The sequence below is a fragment of the Thalassophryne amazonica genome, chromosome 15 (assembly GCF_902500255.1).
Source record: "Thalassophryne amazonica chromosome 15, fThaAma1.1, whole genome shotgun sequence".
Classification (NCBI taxonomy): Eukaryota; Metazoa; Chordata; class Actinopteri; order Batrachoidiformes; family Batrachoididae; genus Thalassophryne; species Thalassophryne amazonica.
Window position 1 is genome coordinate 95,347,433 of NC_047117.1, and position 19,594 is coordinate 95,367,026.

The 19,594-nt window shown below is 41.8% G+C and overlaps 1 protein-coding gene across 2 annotated transcripts in view; it reads left to right on the forward strand.

Moving 5' to 3' along the window:
- Positions 1-19,594, forward strand: part of slc25a23a (solute carrier family 25 member 23a) — a 52,155-nt gene that overhangs the window by 18,155 nt on the left and 14,406 nt on the right. For both annotated transcript variants that reach the window (XM_034188391.1, XM_034188392.1), the window contains one exon: positions 18,610-18,768. In XM_034188391.1, coding sequence (XP_034044282.1) covers positions 18,610-18,768 — 159 coding nt within the window. The remainder of the gene's footprint in view (positions 1-18,609; positions 18,769-19,594) is intronic.

The window sequence follows — 19,594 nt, forward strand, 5'->3', positions numbered from 1 at the left end:
CAACTCGCCCACTTTGAATACCCGAGTCATGAAACAACAACACTGAAATTCTTGACGCTATTCGCCAACTACGGACCGACATAGAAAAACAATCTACTGACACACTGGAAGCAATCCGAAGCATAAAAGTGGATTTGCAAGCGCATTCACAAAGGATTGATGAGGCAGAAGAGCGGATATCGCAAGCCGAAGATGATGTGAACTCTGTGAAGGGAAAAGTTGCTCAACTTGAACAAACTGTGAAAGATCTGTGCACCAAGATAACCAACTTGGAAGACAGAAGTAGACGGTCAAATCTCCGGCTGGTGGGATTACCAGAAAAAGCCAAAGGAAAAGACGTATGCGGGTTCTTGGAGAAATGGCTCAAGGATACGCTCAGTGATTGTTTCTCATCGCCCCCCATTATTGAGAGGGCGCACAGGATTGGGCCATTCAACCCAAGAGCTACAACACCAAGAGTGATGATCATGAAGTTCCTGAACTACAGAGATCGTGAGACCACCGTGGCCGCAGTCAAGAGGGTGAAAGAAGTGTTTTACGGGGAACATCGATTCAGCCTGTTCCCTGACATATCGCCAGAGACCCGCAAGCTGCAGCGGCGCTTCAACGGAGTTAAAGCCGAGCTTCGTGCATTGAACATCCGCCACAGAATTATATACCTAGCCCAGCTCATCATCACACACAACGACAGACGTGTTGTGTTTAGATCAAAAGAAGACGCGGAAGAATACGTGAAGAAAATGAAGATGGCAATGGGGACTGTGGACTAAAATAATCATTTATCACTTTGGAAAAAGGGACTATAATTACAACTAAGTGACATCCTTCACCTTGTCTCCAGTATTTGCTAACATTTGTTACTTTACACTAAATAATCTCATATACTTTTGCATTGGGGACTTGTATATTTCTGGTAGGAGAGCAACAGGAGCTGGAGTGACTATCGCGCTGGTCACTGAATGATGTTTAGCGAGCACGCGACATGAGTTATGTTTGCACAGTTACACGTTACCCACATTGTGGATGAAACGTTTTACATACCTGAAGTTCTTAGTTTAGAAATGTTCGAGAACACATTTCGTTTGGGGAAATGTGTGGGGGCTGATTTAGGGAACTACACTCAAAGTGTTCCGTTACTGATGGACCATCCCTTGGTTATGTTGCTTTAGACGTAGACTGTGGGGGGGTTCCCATGATGCACTGTTTCTTTCTCTTTTTGCTCCGTATGCATCACTCTGCATTTAATCATTAGTGATCGATCTCTTTTTCCTGGTTCTTTCCCTCAGCCCCAACCAGTCTCAGCAGAAGACTGCCCCTCCCTGAGCCTGGTTCTGCTGGAGGTTTCTTCCTGTTAAAAGGGAGTTTTTCCTTCCCACTGTAGCCAAGTGCTTGCTCATAGGGGGTCGTTTTGACCGTTGGGGTTTTACATAATTATTGTATTGCCTTGCCTTACAATATAAAGCGCCTTGGGGCAACTGTTTGTTGTGATTTGGCGCTATATAAAAAAAAAGTTGATTGATTGATTGATGTTTCTACGTAAGTTGGTTATTGTAAAAGGGGGATGACTTTCTTTGGTTAATACAAATGCTAAAAACGAATATGTTAAGTAGCTCAACTATAGACATTTCCATGTGGAATGTACGTGGACTTAACTAAATTGTTAAACTTAAGCTAGTGTTGGGCAGATTAAAACAAATGAAAAGCTCAATATGCTTCTTACAAGAAACCCATTTGCTTAATAAAGACATTAATCGGGTAAGGTCCAGATGGCCAGGTCAGGTATTTTCCTCTAGTTTTACTTCTCACTCGAGAGGTGTCATGATACTCATCCATAAATCCATTTCTTTTTCAATTAAGAGATAAATATTTAGATCCTTCCGGGAGATTCATTATACTCAGTGGCACCATCATTTCTACTTTAGTAAACTTGGTCTGTTTATATGCTCCTGAAACAGCTTTCTACCAACATTTCTTTTTCTCTTTTTCATCCTATAATGGTCAGTTTATCATTGGAAGTAATTTTAACTGTGTGATAAACCCTACAGTTGATAGATCTAATAGCTCGGACACCTCCCACCAACAAGATAGAAAAACTGTTATAAAGTTCATGCGGGGCCTTAATTTAGTAGAGATTTTGTTATGTGGGCCGCTGAAGAGGAGGTACTGCTGGCCCACCACCACCAGAGGGCGCCCTGCTTGTAGTGCGGGCTCCAAGCACGAGAGGGCGCCAGACCCAGAGGAAGTGACAGCTGTCACTCATCACACCAGCTGTCACTCATCTACACCAGTACTTAAGCCGGACTGCAACTCCACCTCCCCGCCGAGAAATCGACTACCGAGAGGTAACTTCTCTGCTGACTCATATCATTGAGTGGATTCTGAACTTCTGTTGCAGCCGGTATCCTGTGGTGTTCGCCCTTATCTGGGAATTGGCGTGTAGCGTGATGACGACGACTGCGCTACAGATAAGTGGTTACACTAGGAGCTGCACGAGTGTGTGATTCGGAGGTGGAGGTCCTCCTCCTAACTGTGTACAGACTGTAGACCACTGAGTGTAAGGATTTACACTCATTCATCTTGTCTCTGCTTTTTGCCAGCAGTACCAGGGTCGACAGCCGAAGACAGAGGTCACCTGAGGATTCGGGACTTGGCGGCTCCGGTGTTCTTCAGACCGTTGGTGGTGGAGGCCGTGTGGGACGCGGCCTCTCTCTCGTCGGGGTCTTCTATCTTCGAGCCTGCCCACACGTCACCTGGTGTTAATTGACTTTGCAATTTCTGTATATTTAGTTGTGTATTGTCACAACAGTAAATTGTTATCTTTTGGCTTACTCATTGTCTGTTCTTTTGCGCCCCCTGTTGTGGGTCCGTGCTACGACACCTTCCCAACAGATTTGGAGACAACTTAACCCTAATAAAATAGAATGTTCCTGTTTTTCTAGTACCCATAAAACATACTCATGTATTGATTTCTTTTTGATATCCTCCAGCCTGGTATCTATGTGAGAGAGCTACAACTATGAATCAATATTATTATCTGACCACGCCCCAGTTGTTTTATCCATTCAGATTCCCAGTTTTGTTTCTAATCCTCTGCCATTCCGTTTTCAGGGTAAATGGCTTAAAACAGTAGAATATGAGAAATTTCTCGAAGAAAAAATAACTGACTACTTTTCTTTCAAGACAGACCAGACTAACGCATCAATTAAATGGGAAGCATTTAAGGCCTATATAAGGGGGGAAATAATAAGCTACACCAGAAGTAAATCTAAATCGCATGTGAATAAATTAAAGGACATAGATAAACAGATTAAAGAATTGCAAAACCAATTATTTCACCATCACAATAATGAAAAATATAAGAAGCTTCTATTGTTAAAGTCTGAATACAATGAACTCAGCACTGCCAAAATTGCAGCTAATTTATTATGGTTGAAGCAGTCCTATTACGACCAGGGAGAGAAGGCAGGAAAGCTCTTGGCCTGGCGACTTAAAAAAATTCAATCCAATAGAGCCATCAGCTCAATTACACTAAAAAATGGAGAAAATATTGTGGACCCAACAAGAATAAACAATGCTTTTGCTGAATATTATGAAGAGTTGTACAGCTCTGAATATCCTCAAGATGAAAATACACAAAATCAATTTCTGGATAACCTAAATTTTCCAACTCTCTCTGAGGTGATTAGCACTCAGACATATGAACAGTGGCAAAGCTCCGGGCCCAGATGGCCTTGTCTTTATTTGCCAATGATATAATTTTATTTCTCAGTGATCTGGAAAGGTCCATTTACACAGTAAGTAATATTTTACAAAATTTTGGTCATTTTTCAGGATACAAAGTTAACCAGGCAAAGAGCTCCCTGTTATTTCTGAATAAAAATAACCCACCTATTCAAACACGGTTTACTTGCACTTATGACAGCTTCACCTATCTGGGAATTCAGATTACTCCCGATTTAAAGAAAGTAATTGCGTTAAATTATGATCCTTTAGTACAAAAAGTTCTGGACTCATTAGATAGATGGGATGCAATGCCAGTTTCCATGATAGGTCGTATCAGTATTATTAAAATGTTAATTCTTCCAAAGTTTCTTTATCTTTTTCAATCCATTCCTCTACACATTACTAACTCTGTTTTCCTCGTTAAACAAAAGTATCACTAAATTCATCTGGAATAACAAGCGCCCAAGGTTACGTCTTTCTCTTCTGTATTTACCCTATGACCGTGGAGGGCTCAGACTCCCGAACATGAAGCTGTATTACTGGGCAGCTCAGCTGTGTGCCGCTACTTTTACTTTGCCCAAAAGGATATTCCTTCATGGATGCATATTGAACAAAGCATAACAGATTTGCCATTGCAATCCTACCTTTACTCAGCCAAAACTAAACAATTGCTTAAAAACACAAATAATCCATTTGTTAGAAACACTGTATCAATTTAGCATCAGGCACATGTTGCTTTGAATGAGGTGTCTGGGCTCTCTGCTCTATCACCGATCTGGGGCAATAGGGTGTTTAAACCGGGACGTGCCAACATGGGCTTTAAAATGTGGATGAGAAAAGGTATATGTAAAGTTCAGGACCTGTACAATGATGGAGTGCTGATGTCTTTTGAACAGTTAACAACAAAATAAAACTTGCCCAAGAACCATTTTTTTAAATACCTCCAGATTCAAAGTTTTGTCACCAATTTATTGAAAGGTACAACAGAGCCCCCGTTATCCACAATAGAGTATATTGCTGTGAATAATAACAATAGAGGTCTTCTCTGCAAATTTTATAATATCTTATTGGAAGCATCAAAGGACAGCAGTAATTCATATTTGCAAGCTTGGAGATCTGATATGAAAAGTGACATTACTGTTGAAGCGTGGAATAATTCCTGTTTAAGTGCCCAAAAACAGTCAATACAAGATTCAGACTGTTACAGTAGAAGTGGTTGTTCAGTACGTATATCACTCCAGTAAAACTGCACCATTTTAACCCCAATATCCCTGATGATTGTATAAAATGTGGTAAAGAAAAGGGAACACTGTATCACTGCATGTGGCAGTGTGAAGAAATTATTCTTTTCTGGCAACAAATAACTACAATAATTTCTGATATAATTGATTGTAAAATTCCCCTTGATGATAAATTGTGTATACTACAAATATATCCCACTAACTTTAAATGTGATGCATAAAAGAGGAAACTTATCAACTTTAGCCTGATACAAGCAAAACTGGTAATTGCTCTGAAATGGAAAGACACTGACAGACCTGGGGTCAAGCAATGGATGGACCTGACATCGAGCAACTTGGCACTGGAAAAATTAACCTATATAGCCAAAGGAAATATAGAGGACTTCAAGGATATTTGGATGCCCTTTCTACGATTTGTGAAAGACTTTGATATGTAGAAACTAACTTTTTTGAGTGTATGGGAGGGAGGGGTTATGTTTTGTTGTATTATTATTCTTATTATTCATATTCTTTGTGTATATACTGTCTCTGTATACTATTTTCACCTATTGTAAAACTAAAAACGTCAATAAATACAATTGTGAAAAAAAATGATGATAAACAATGAAAAACACAACCTGGCAGAACAAACTAGAACAGAACTGAACTTATGGGCAAAGTATAGAAGTAACAAACCAAGTGGCAAAGCAAAATGGAACATAGAATAAACACATGATGGAAATAAACAACTAATAAAACAAAGCTGGAGCAGATGGAGAGCAAAAGAAAGAGGGAAAAAATGGAATCAAGGCTCAGATCAGAGCTAAAGCGTGACACACAGAAACGGAAGAAAATGCTTCAGTTGAGGAATATTGCTTATATCTTAGATGTGGAATTCCAACTCACTGACAGGTTTAAACAAAAACAGTCCTTTCTTCTTACTGAAAAGGTATGAACTCAGAGACAGGAGTTAACTCAGAAAAACTCTTTCTTGCTTATTAAAATGAGTTCAACTCCAGAGTGCAAAAAAACAGGTTCCAACCAACCAACCAACCAACCAACCAACCAACCAACCAACCAACCAACCAACCAACCAACCAACCAACCAACCAACCAACCAACCAACCAACCAACCAACCAACCAACCAACCAACCAACCAACCAACCAACCAACCAACCAACCAACCCAGCACAAACATGCAGTGAACCCACAACCCAAGATGAACCAGAGCCCCTTTAAATAGACAAACAAATCAGAAAACAGCTGTAGACATTAGCAGGTGGAAATGATTAGACCTAATTACATGTAGGGACCACAAATGAACACTAGATGGAGGTAATTCTAAGACAGAGACTAAGACCTGTGAGGGCATAAAGGGTCACCAGAGGGAAGCAGAGAGCGCTAACCACTGAAAGGTGATAGAGGTCAAATGCAGAGAATACTAGACAAGAAAAAGGGTGAAATTGACAAGATGTGATATCAGACCTGGAAATGACAAAAACTACTGAGACAGAGAGAAAATGACTAAGACAAAAGCTGGGATATACAAAGAATGATAGACCAGAAAACAGGTGATACATGATAAGAGGCTGGGAAATAATATATAGAGAACCTAAGGAGATGGGAGCAGGTAAAAGCTGGTACCAGATGTGAAACAGATTAACAAAGAGGAGACAGGAGACTAGAACCCCAACACTGACAGAACCACAACACATCCATTCATTCATATGAAGCAGCTTTTATCATCATGTTCACCCAGTCTTTAAACTGTGGGGCTTTGGAGGTTTTCCAGTGTTTAAGAATAATCCTGGCTGCCACTAAAACCCCAACCAGGACAACAGAGAATTCTCCCTTTGATTTGTTAGCTGTCTGTCCATCACCCAGTAAACACAGTCTTAGACAGAGTGACACGGGTCTTTCTGACCAGTCACTTAGAATACGTACAACAACCAGCCAGAAGCTTTTGATAACTGGACATTCCCACAGGCAGTGTATCATTTGGACATTTCTCATTTCTAGAAATCTGGCTAATTTTCTTAAATCCTCCAAACCGTGACTATCCAGGGTTGGGACCAGGAAGCAGAGTTGTAGTCTTACACACCTCTCTGCAGCTTCTCTCCCCCTGCCATCCCCTCATTACCCCATCCCCGTAGAGACGGTGCCTGCTCCCAGACTACCAATAACCAGCAAAAATCTATTTAAGCATAAAAATTCAAAAAGAAAAAATAATATAGCACCTTCTACTGCACCACAGACTAAAACAGTTAAATGTGGTCTATTAAACATTAGGTCTCTCTCTTCTAAGTCCCTGTTGGTAAATGATATAATAATTGATCAACATATTGATTTATTCTGCCTAACAGAAACCTGGTTACAGCAGGATGAATATGTTAGTTTAAATGAGTCAACACCCCCGAGTCACACTAACTGTCAGAATGCTCGTAGCACGGGCCGGGGCGGAGGATTAGCAGCAATCTTCCATTCCAGCTTATTAATTAATCAAAAACCCAGACAGAGCTTTAATTCATTTGAAAGCTTGTCTCTTAGTCTTGTCCATCCAAATTGGAAGTCCCAAAAACCAGTTTTATTTGTTATTATCTATCGTCCACCTGGTCGTTACTGTGAGTTTCTCTGTGAATTTTCAGACCTTTTGTCTGACTTAGTGCTTAGCTCAGATAAGATAATTATAGTGGGCGATTTTAACATCCACACAGATGCTGAGAATGACAGCCTCAACACTGCATTTAATCTATTATTAGACTCTATTGGCTTTGCTCAAAAAGTAAATGAGTCCACCCACCACTTTAATCATATCTTAGATCTTGTTCTGACTTATGGTATGGAAATAGAAGACTTAACAGTATTCCCTGAAAACTCCCTTCTGTCTGATCATTTTTTAATAACATTTACATTTACTCTGATGGACTACCCAGCAGTGGGGAATAAGTTTCATTACACTAGAAGTCTTTCAGAAAGCGCTGTAACTAGGTTTAAGGATATGATTCCTTCTTTATGTTCTCTAATGCCATATAACAACACAGTGCAGAGTAGCTACCTAAACTCTGTAAGGGAGATAGAGTATCTCGTCAATAGTTTTACATCCTCATTGAAGACAACTTTGGATGCTGTAGCTCCTCTGAAAAAGAGAGCTTTAAATCAGAAGTGTCTGACTCCATGGTATAACTCTCAAACTCGTAGCTTAAAGCAGATAACCCGTAAGTTGGAGAGGAAATGGCGTCTCACTAATTTAGAAGATCTTCACTTAGCCTGGAAAAAGAGTCTGTTGCTCTATAAAAAAGCCCTCCGTAAAGCTAGGACATCTTTCTACTCATCACTAATTGAAGAAAATAAGAACAACCCCAGGTTTCTTTTCAGCACTGTAGCCAGGCTGACAAAGAGTCAGAGCTCTATTGAGCTGAGTATTCCATTATCTTTAACTAGTAATGAGTTCATGACTTTCTTTGCTAACAAAATTTTAACTATTAGAGAAAAAATTACTCATAACCATCCCAAAGACGTATCGTTATCTTTGGCTGCTTTCAGTGATGCCGGTATTTGGTTAGACTCTTTCTCTCCGATTGTTCTGTCTGAGTTATTTTCATTAGTTACTTCATCCAAACCATCAACATGTTTATTAGACCCCATTCCTACCAGGCTGCTCAAGGAAGCCCTACCATTATTTAATGCTTCGATCTTAAATATGATCAATCTATCTTTGTTAGTTGGCTATGTACCACAGGCTTTTAAGGTGGCAGTAATTAAACCATTACTTAAAAAGCCATCACTTGACCCAGCTATCTTAGCTAATTATAGGCCAATCTCCAACCTTCCTTTTCTCTCAAAAATTCTTGAAAGGGTAGTTGTAAAACAGCTAACTGATCATCTGCAGAGGAATGGTCTATTTGAAGAGTTTCAGTCAGGTTTTAGAATTCATCATAGTACAGAAACAGCATTAGTGAAGGTTACAAATGATCTTCTTATGGCCTCGGACAGTGGACTCATCTCTGTGCTTGTTCTGTTAGACCTCAGTGCTGCTTTTGATACTGTTGACCATAAAATTTTATTACAGAGATTAGAGCATGCCATAGGTATTAAAGGCACTGCGCTGCGGTGGTTTGAATCATATTTGTCTAATAGATTACAATTTGTTCATGTAAATGGGGAATCTTCTTCACAGACTAAAGTTAATTATGGAGTTCCACAAGGTTCTGTGCTAGGACCAATTTTATTCACTTTATATATGCTTCCCTTAGGCAGTATTATTAGACGGTATTGCTTAAATTTTCATTGTTACGCAGATGATACCCAGCTTTATCTATCCATGAAGCCAGAGGACACACACCAATTAGCTAAACTGCAGGATTGTCTTACAGACATAAAGACATGGATGACCTCTAATTTCCTGCTTTTAAACTCAGATAAAACTGAAGTTATTGTTCTTGGCCCCACAAATCTTAGAAACATGGTGTCTAACCAGATCCTTACTCTGGATGGCATTACCCTGACCTCTAGTAATACTGTGAGAAATCTTGGAGTCATTTTTGATCAGGATATGTCATTCAAAGCGCATATTAAACAAATATGTAGGACTGCTTTTTTGCATTTACGCAATATCTCTAAAATCAGAAAGGTCTTGTCTCAGAGTGATGCTGAAAAACTAATTCATGCATTTATTTCCTCTAGGCTGGACTATTGTAATTCATTATTATCAGGTTGTCCTAAAAGTTCCCTAAAAAGCCTTCAGTTAATTCAAAATGCTGCAGCTAGAGTGCTGACGGGGACTAGAAGGAGAGAGCATATCTCACCCATATTGGCCTCTCTTCATTGGCTTCCTGTTAATTCTAGAATAGAATTTAAAATTCTTCTTCTTACTTATAAGGTTTTGAATAATCAGGTCCCATCTTATCTTAGGGACCTCGTAGTACCATATCACCCCAATAGAGCGCTTCGCTCTCAGACTGCAGGCTTACTTGTAGTTCCTAGGGTTTGTAAGAGTAGAATGGGAGGCAGAGCCTTCAGCTTTCAGGCTCCTCTCCTGTGGAACCAGCTCCCAATTCAGATCAGGGAGACAGACACCCTCTCTACTTTTAAGATTAGGCTTAAAACTTTCCTTTTTGCTAAAGCTTATAGTTAGGGCTGGATCAGGTGACCCTGAACCATCCCTTAGTTATGCTGCTATAGACGTAGACTGCTGGGGGGTTCCCATGATGCACTGTTTCTTTCTCTTTTTGCTCTGTATGCACCACTCTGCATTTAATCATTAGTGATCGATCTCTGCTCCCCTCCACAGCATGTCTTTTTCCTGGTTCTCTCCCTCAGCCCCAACCAGTCCCAGCAGAAGACTGCCCCTCCCTGAGCCTGGTTCTGCTGGAGGTTTCTTCCTGTTAAAAGGGAGTTTTTTCCTTCCCACTGTAGCCAAGTGCTTGCTCACAGGGGGTCGTTTTGACCGTTGGGGTTTTACATCATTATTGTATGGCCTTGCCTTACAATATAAAGCGCCTTGGGGCAACTGTTTGTTGTGATTTGGCGCTATATAAAAAAAAAATTGATTGATTGATTGACATTTCCAACACAATGAGTTATTCATGAGGTCTAATCTATTCAGTCTCACAGGAGTTCAATAATATCTTTGTACAGTCTTACATTGTGTAAATTTGCCTTTACATTCCCTTAAAAATTTTCCACATTGTGAAATTATTTTCATCCATTCGTCCTTCCCGAAAACGACCCCAAAGTCCTTTCCCCATAAAACCTTCAAAGTTTTTAGATCAGTGCTGATTGCAGAATTCATTCTTCTGTAGAAGATTAAGGCTCTGTGATGATGAGGTGGTAAAACCAAATACTTCAAAATGCAGTTGTCTTCCATTTGCCGACCTAACACAGGTCCTTATCTGAAGATATTTCCAAAAATGGTCCTTTCCCTTTAAGTTATATTTACTCAGTACATCATTGTAGGACATAAACACGTCAAAATTATACAAATTATCCAGTGTACGTATTCCATGGTTGTGCCAACTCTTCCAGTAGACTGGTGTTTTACCAACACAGACTGTAGGATTTTGCCACAAGGACAAATATGACTGTTTACAATGAGATAATTTAAGCATTTTGTGTATCCTCATCCAAACCTCCTTAGAATGCAGCTTAATAGGGTTAGAGATTGTACCTGACTTTTGAGGCAGGAGCTGTACGGGTGTAAACGGAGAGGATAAAGATTATTCTAAAACAGTTCAGTCTAAATTATATTGTCTGGTCCAATGTAGCACAAGTTTCACCATCTCAGAGGACATGTAGTACAATTTTGGCTCAGGTAAGCCCAACCCTCCCCTTGTCCCTGGGTAAACATAATTTAGTTAACTTAATCCTGGGCCTTTTCCCATCCCAGAGAAACTCCTTAACCAGAGTGTCATATTTATTAAAAATGGAGTGGGGGGAGAGCAGTGTAACTGGCACCATCGTAAGAGGGTAGTTGAACTGTGGTGAAACCACAATTTTAATTACATTCACTCTTCCCCACAAAGTCAACCTTATTTGTTCCATTTGACCAAATTAATTTTTATCTTTTGTAAAACTGGATCAAAGTTTAAATGTGACATTTCTTCCACCTCCCTGCGTATTTTAATTCCTAAATATGTCATTCCTTTTTGTATCTACTTAAAACCAAATTTTGTCATTATATCTCCACTACTAATCCCAGATATTGGCATTGCTTCAGACTTTGTCCAATTAATTTTATATCCTGATACATTAGAATAAAGTTGTATCCATCAGGTGAGATGTTGAATGACTTGGGTCTTCCAGTAGGACCAGTATATCATCTGCATAAAGCAGCAGTTTGTGTTGTTTGCCGCCTCCCTCTATGGCCCTTATATCTGTGTTATCTCTTATGATGACTGCCAGTGATTCCAATGAAATATTGAACAGCAAGGGTGAGCAAGGACACCCCTGTCTCATGGCTCTTTTAAGACTAAAGAAGGGCAACAAAACACCATTTGTTATCATTGATGCCTTGGAACTAATATACAACATTTTTATCCATGTAATAAATGAATATGAAAACCTGAAATATGATAAAGCTGCAAATAAAAGTCCCACTGCACACGGTCAAAAGCCTTCTCCGCATCGAGTGAGAGGGCAACAATAGGACTATTTTTCTCTCTGTTCAGATTTATTAGGCGCAGTAGCCTTCTCATATTATCTGTTGATGATCTATTCTTCATAAAGCCTACCTGATCTGTATGAATAATACCTGGCAAAACATTCTCTAAACGAATTGTTAGAATTTTGGTTAGGATTTTACAGTCTACATTGAGTAAACGTATACGCTGATAATTAGAGGGTTGTAATGGATCCCTATCCTTTTTTGGAATGACTGCTATTAAAGCCTCATCGAAGGTCAAGGGAAGAGATTGTAAAACAAATACTTTATTGTATACTTCTTCTAGGACTGGAGCTAAGATATCTATGAACTGTTTATAGGGAAGCCATCTAACCTAGGAGATTTCCCATTCTTCATGCCTAGTATAGATTTATGTATTTCTGTTTCTGTCACAGGGCCATCTAACAACTTTACCTGATCAATAGATACAGGTTAGACAGATCAATATTAGTAAAGAAGTCAGTCAGTGCTTTCAGATCTGGGTGTACATCAGGAGTATAAAGTGCCTTTTTAACACCTCATTAATTTGTTTGGTGTCAGTTACTGTTGTATTCCCTTTTTGAATTGCTGATATTAAGTTACAAGAGTGATGCTGCTTTAACTGTTTGACCAGGAACTTGCCTGTTTTTTTTTCTCCTTCCTCATAAAATAATTGCATGGAGTTTTTTTAACATATTTTGGGTAATTTGGGGGCACTGAATCCAAATTGGGTGTTAGTTTTTACCAATCACATCACATTTTTGAGATATGAAAACAATTAAAAAAAAAGATTTTTTTTGCCGAAGGTTTAAAAAAAAAAAATTATGTTGCGTTTAAGTGCCCATACAGTGAGGAAAATAAATATTTGAACACCCTGCAGTTTTGCAAATTCTCCCACTTAGAAATCATGGAGGGGTCTGAAATTTTCGTCTTAGGTGCATGTCCACTGTGAGAGACACACAATGTATGATTCTTTTAAATTATTTATTTGTATGTTACTGCTGCAAATAAATATTTGAACACCTACCAACCAGCAAGAATTCTGTCTCTCACAGACCTGTTAATTTTTCTTTAAGAGGCCCTCTTATTCTGCACTCTTTACCTGTATTAATTGCACCTGTTTGAACTTGTTACCTGTATAAAAGACACCTGTTCACACACTCAATCAATCACACTCCAACCTGTCCACCATAGCCAAGACCAAAGAGCTGTCTAAGGACACCAGGGACAAAACTGTAGACCTGCACAAGGCTGGGATGGACTACAGGACAACAGGCAAGCAGCTTGGTAGAAGACAACAACTGTTATGATTATTTATTAGAAAGTGGAAGAAACACAAGATGACTGTCAGTCTCCCTCGGTCTGGGATTCCATGCAAGATCTCACTTTGTGGGGTAAGGATGATTCTGAGAAAGCTCAGAACTACACAGGAGGACCTGGTCAATGACCTGAAGAGAGCTGGGACCACAGTCACAAAGATTACATTAGTAACACATGATGCTGTCATGGTTTAAAATCCTGCAGGGCAGCAAGGTCCCCCTGCTCAAGCCAGTACATGTCGAGGCCCGTTTGAAGTTCACCAGTGACCATCTGGATGATCCAGAGGAGGCATGGGAGAAGGTCATGTGGTCAGATGAGACCAGAATAGAGCTTTTTGGAATCAAGTCCACTTACCATGTTTAGAGGATGAGAACAACCCCAAGAAAACCATCCCAACCGTGAAGCATGGGGGTGGAAACATCATACTCTGGGGGTGCTCTTCTGCAAAGGGGACAGGACGACTGCACCGTATTGAAGGGAGGGTGGATGGGGTCATGTATCATGAGATTTTGGCAAACAACCTCCTTCCCTCAGTAAGAGCATTGAAGATGGGTCATGGCTGGGTCTTCAGCATAACAATGACCCCAAACACACAGCCAGGGCAACTAAGGAGGGGCTCCATAAGAAGCATTTCAAGGTCCTGGAGTGGCCTGGCCAGTCTCCAGACCTGAACTCAATAGAAAATCTTTGGAGGGAGCTGAAACTCCAAACCTGAAAGATCTAGAGAAGATCTGTATGGAGGAGTGGACCAAAATCCCTGCTGCAGTGTGTGAAAACCTGGTCAAAAACTACAGGAAACGTTTGACCTCTGTAATTGCAAACAAAGGCTACTGTACCAAATATTAACACTGATTTTCACAGGTGTTCAAATACGTATTTGCAGCAGAAACATACAAATAAATTATTAAAAAAATCATACGAGGTCTGTTAGAAAAGTATCCGACCTTTTTATTTTTTTCAAAAACCTGATGGATTTAAATCACGTGTGCTTGCATGAGCCAACCTTGAACCTTTTTTCACGCCTGTCGTGTTGTGTGGGCCGCTGAAGAGGAGGTACTGCTGGCCCACCACCACCAGAGGGCACCCTGCCTGGAGTGCGGGCTCCAGGCACCAGAGGGCGCTGCCGCCTCACATGAGCAGCCGGGGTGACAGCTGACACTCATCACCTGTGACAGCTGTCACCACTCATCTGATCTGCATCGGTATATCAGCAAGACATCATCTCCACCTCTTTGCCGAGATATCGTTCTACCTGAAAGGTAATATCCTCAGCCTGACTGCTTGATAGAAAGCCTTTTTTTGTGATTTTTGTGAGTGATAACAGACTTTTTCTCCAACGAGAGGTGGAGGTAGCTTCCCTGCCGTGCAGATTGCTGGGTGCAGACGCACCCACGTTTAATTGTGTTTTTCTTCCTCGCCAGCAGTACCAGGTCCGACACGCGGAGCCAGTGGCCACCTGGGAGTTCGGGACTTGGCGGCTCCAGTATTCCCGGGGTCTGGTGGCGGAGGAAATCGTGTGGTTCCGGTTCTGCTTTGGACAGGCGTCTCCTATCTTCGAGCCTGCCCACACGACACCTTGTAATTTGACCTTTGATCTATTGTGTAATCTGTTGTGTTTGTTGTGCACGTTCGCAACAGTAAAGTGTTGTTATTTGACCTATTCCATTGTCCGTTTATTTGCGCCCCCTGTTGTGGGTCCGTGTACTTACACTTTCCCAACATGTCGGTTGTGTCATTTGCTTGTAAGCAGCCTTTGTGTGAGGATGGGTGTAGTCTCTCGGCGTTTTTTCATTCCAAGGAAAAAGACGGAATGACTGGAGCAGCGCCGCATCAAATTTTGCCAGAAACTGGGCGACAGCCAGGTGGAAACCATTCGGATTATTCAGACAGCTTTCGTTGATGATCCTCTGGGCATCACACAGATTAACAACGGTGGAGAGCGAGCCACGCTCCGGTCGGCCATCAACATGCTGAAATGACCAGATAATTTCCAAAGTGAATGCTGTGGTGATGTGGGACCGTCATGTGACTATCCGAGAAATTGCGGAAGAGGTGGATATCAGCACTTTTTTGGCACATTCCACTGTGACAGATTTGGCCATGAAAAGAGTTGCAGCGAAATTCATGCTGATGGCTTCGGCACGAAGCTGATGGCAGAGCAAAAGCGCCACCGTGTTGAAGCCTCACAGGACATGTTGTGACATGCCCACCTCTTCCACCATTCGGAAGATTCAGACGGCTTTCGGTGGCTTTTCAGTCGTGTGACTATCCAAGAAATTGTGGAAGAGGTGGGCATGTCACAACATGTCCTGTGAGACTTCAACACGAAGGCGCTTTTGGAAATTATCTGGTCATTTCAGCATGTTGATGGTCGACCGGAGCGTGGCTCGCTCTCCACCGCTGTGCGGCCGTCTTTAAACCGGTTGTACCACTCCTTAATCTGTGTGATGCCCAGAGGATCGTCACAAGCCGTCTGAATAATCCGAATGGTTTCCACCTGGCTGTCACCCAGTTTCTGGCAAAATTTGATGCGGCGCTGCTCCAGTCGTTCCGTCTTTTTCCTTGGAATGAAAAAACGCAGAGAGACTCCACCCATCCTCACACAAAGGCTGCTTACAAGCAAATGACGCAATCGACAGGCGTGAAAAAATTCACGCATGTGCACGAAGGTTCAAGGTTTGCTCATGCAAGCACACGTGATTCAAATCCATCAGGTTTTTGAAAAAAATAAAAATGTCGGATACTTTTGTAACAGACCTCGTACATTGTGATTTCTGGAATTTTTTTAGATTATGTCTCTCACAGTGGACATGCACCTAAGATGAAAATTTCAGACCCCTCCATGATTTCTAAGTGGGAGAACTTGCAAAATCGCAGGGTGTTCAAATACTTATTTCCTCACTATATATGGAATAATGTTTGCAATGGAAGGCAGCTACTCCCTTCAGAATGCATTTCCAAAACTACTTTTGTGTTTGTACCCTTTTTGAGCATTATTGGTCACAGTAGGCAAATACTAAATAAGTTAAATATATTGAATGCAATATGGAGCATTATGTTCATCACAAGTAAGGCGCCACTGAAAAGCTAATTTTTTCTTTTTTCCGCGTCACACTAGTGGCTGAATGAGCCCAAATGGAAATTCGAGGTGCACTCCAAACAGTCAGCACAGCCGTACGACCAGCCTGAAAGTTGAGCACATGCACCCAACTGTTGAGATGCATTTGAGGTAGAACTATATCGAATGGGAGTCGATGTGGACTCTAACTGCATTCTGACTGCATTCTGAATATTCTCACGGTGTCAAAACAGCATTCGACACAGACTGATCGCGTTTGAGGGCAATTCATGTCCCGACTGCGGCAGGATGAGCCGGACTTCACCCTGGTGCATCCCATATGGCAGGTGTGTTGGAACAGGGAGACAACTAAGAGTATCAGCAAGGTAGATCTCGAGGACCGAACTTGGGCACCCCTGCCATATGGGATGCGCAAAGGAAATATAGTAACGTGCAAAGTCTGTGGCACACAATCATTATGTGCACCAGACTGAACGGGCTGTTACATCCATAATAAGCATGATATTACACATACATTGACATCCCCACTTATGGGTTAGATAACATGTCTGTAATAATATGTTCGACATGGCTGTAACACCCCACTCAAATGCACTCCGCTGAGGGAAGTGCATCACAGAGCCGTGCTGTGAGCTGTCACGTCAGCTGGATGACCGGCCGCGCTGTGCATGAGCACATAATAGCTCATGGCTTTGCTGCACGTGCGTGAGGCTGGATGAAATGATCACTCAGCTACGTGTGTGTGCTCATAACAGCTGATCGCGTCGGTGCTCCAGCGTGGGCTCACATCATCTGATTGCTTCGGTGCGTGTGTGTGAGCCTGTCTGGACAGCAGCAGGTCCACCTGCCACTAAACACCTGATGTCCTGAAGAGAGAGAGACAGAGAGAGAGAGAACGTGTGACGGATTTAATCCTATCTCACATATATGGATCTGAACGCATGATTTATTCCTCGAAATACATATTGTGTTGCCAACTGATATGTGGCCAGTAAATGGTGGCATTTGTAATGATGTTGTGGTGATGACAATTGCACCTTGTAGCTGCTGCGAAGGTCCTCTGCAGCGCGCTGCTGGGGAGGACCATTCTTGCTGGATGTGACATGGCCCGCTTTGAATTCACCCCCAACCGCAATCAGATTGTTTCAAATGCTGTTGGGGTGCCGTCTCGAATATTTAGATTGCCATCAGATTGTGTTCAGACTGCACCTCGATCAGTGTCGCCGACCAAATGGTCCCTCCAGAAAATCGGCCCCCCTGCCTTCACTGTGCATGTCATTTCTGAGCATCAGCAGTGAATCTTTGATAATCACTTTGTTTCTGTTTAAAACTGCACTCTATGGGCATGTCCTTGGTCAGGTGAAACGTGGGCATTTCCTTGACCTTCTCCGGTCTCTGGGGTCCTCCGAGACTCCTGTGTCCTGGATCATGTCCAGAGAAACTTCCCACATGGACTAAATGTGGTGTCTGATGTTCCCTCACAGTGTCGGTGATCCTCCTCATCTGAGTCTCACTAAGTAACTGTTCATTGGACACAAAGTCATTCCAGCAGGACCCAAAGATCCTCCACAGAGACCTGGGACCAAAGACATCTAGTCCTCACCTCAGGTCACTGGTTAGAGTCCAAGTCTCAGGAAGCACCAGGACCCTAAAGACTTGGATTTTCATTCTCCTGCAAAGATATCAGCATCACTAAACCCCTCTGACCTCGTGACTCTTTCCAGGTGTATCTGGATCTTTTTTTGTACATCTATCCAGTGTTCTTGTAGAATTTTTGTTGAATCTATTTCAAAGCTAAAAAAAAATGTTCCACCTACAGGTCTCTATGCAAAATGGGACTGAGTGGCCGACCTTCAGTGATGTTCATCACCAGAGTTGAAACAAAGTGTTTGATTTTTTTTTTGTTTTAGCTTTCTTTGTGTGACTTTGCAGCCACATTTAAATGTAAGAGTTTAAAAATGCATTTTACACAGTCTGACTTTTCAAACACTCTTGTGGTTCTTGCGGTTATGTTCTCAGGAAACTTTAAGGTTCTGGAAAAGGTCCAAATATTGTGTGTCAACAGCTTGACAGGGACATGGTGGGTTTTTGAGCTGTGAAGGTTTCACAGGCCTGATGGACGTTGCAGATGCTGGATATCGGCGAGCAGCTGACGGTGCCCGATGACTTTTCAGAGGAGGAGAAGACGTCTGGCTACGTGTGGCGGCAGTTGATGGCAGGAGCTGTGGCCGGATCAGTATCGCGTACTGGATCTGCTCCTTTGGATCGCCTGAAAGTCTTCCGTCAGGTGAGTCGGGACAAGCTGAAGCACCTGTCAGACTATGGACACGATCAAAAATAAAACAAATCCAAAACTTCAAATAACAAAGTTTGTCCCTTCAAGATTCTGGTGCTTTTTAACAGCTGCACCAGTTTTATTTCTTGACTGGTCTGGCACGTCTGACCAGTCTGGTTTTTGACACACTGTTGCTCTGTGCCTGTGACACGCCCACATGAGTGCAACCATCATTTAGAAGATGCAGGTGCTGGACTTAAAAATGACAACATGCATCAATTTCAATTCAATTCAATTCAATTCAATTTTATTTATATAGCGCCAAATCACAACAAACAGTTGCCCCAAGGCGCTTTATATTGTAAGGCAAGGCCATACAGTAATTACGTAAAAACCCCAACAGTCAAAACGACCCCCTGTGAGCAAGCACTTGGCTACAGTGGGAAGGAAAAACTCCCTTTTAACAGGAAGAAACCTCCAGCAGAACCAGGCTCAGGGAGGGGCAGTCTTCTGCTGGGACTGGTTGGGGCTGAGGGAGAGAACCAGGAAAAAGACATGCTGTGGAGGGGAGCAGAGATCAATCACTAATGATTAAATGCAGAGTGGTGCATACAGAGCAAAAAGAGAAAGAAACACTCAGTGCATCATGGGAACCCCCCAGCAGTCTAAGTCTATAGCAGCATAACTAAGGGATGGTTCAGGGTCACCTGATCCAGCCCTAACTATAAGCTTTAGCAAAAAGGAAAGTTTTAAGCCTAATCTTAAAAGTAGAGAGGGTGTCTGTCTCCCTGATCTGAATTGGGAGCTGGTTCCACAGGAGAGGAGCCTGAAAGCTGAA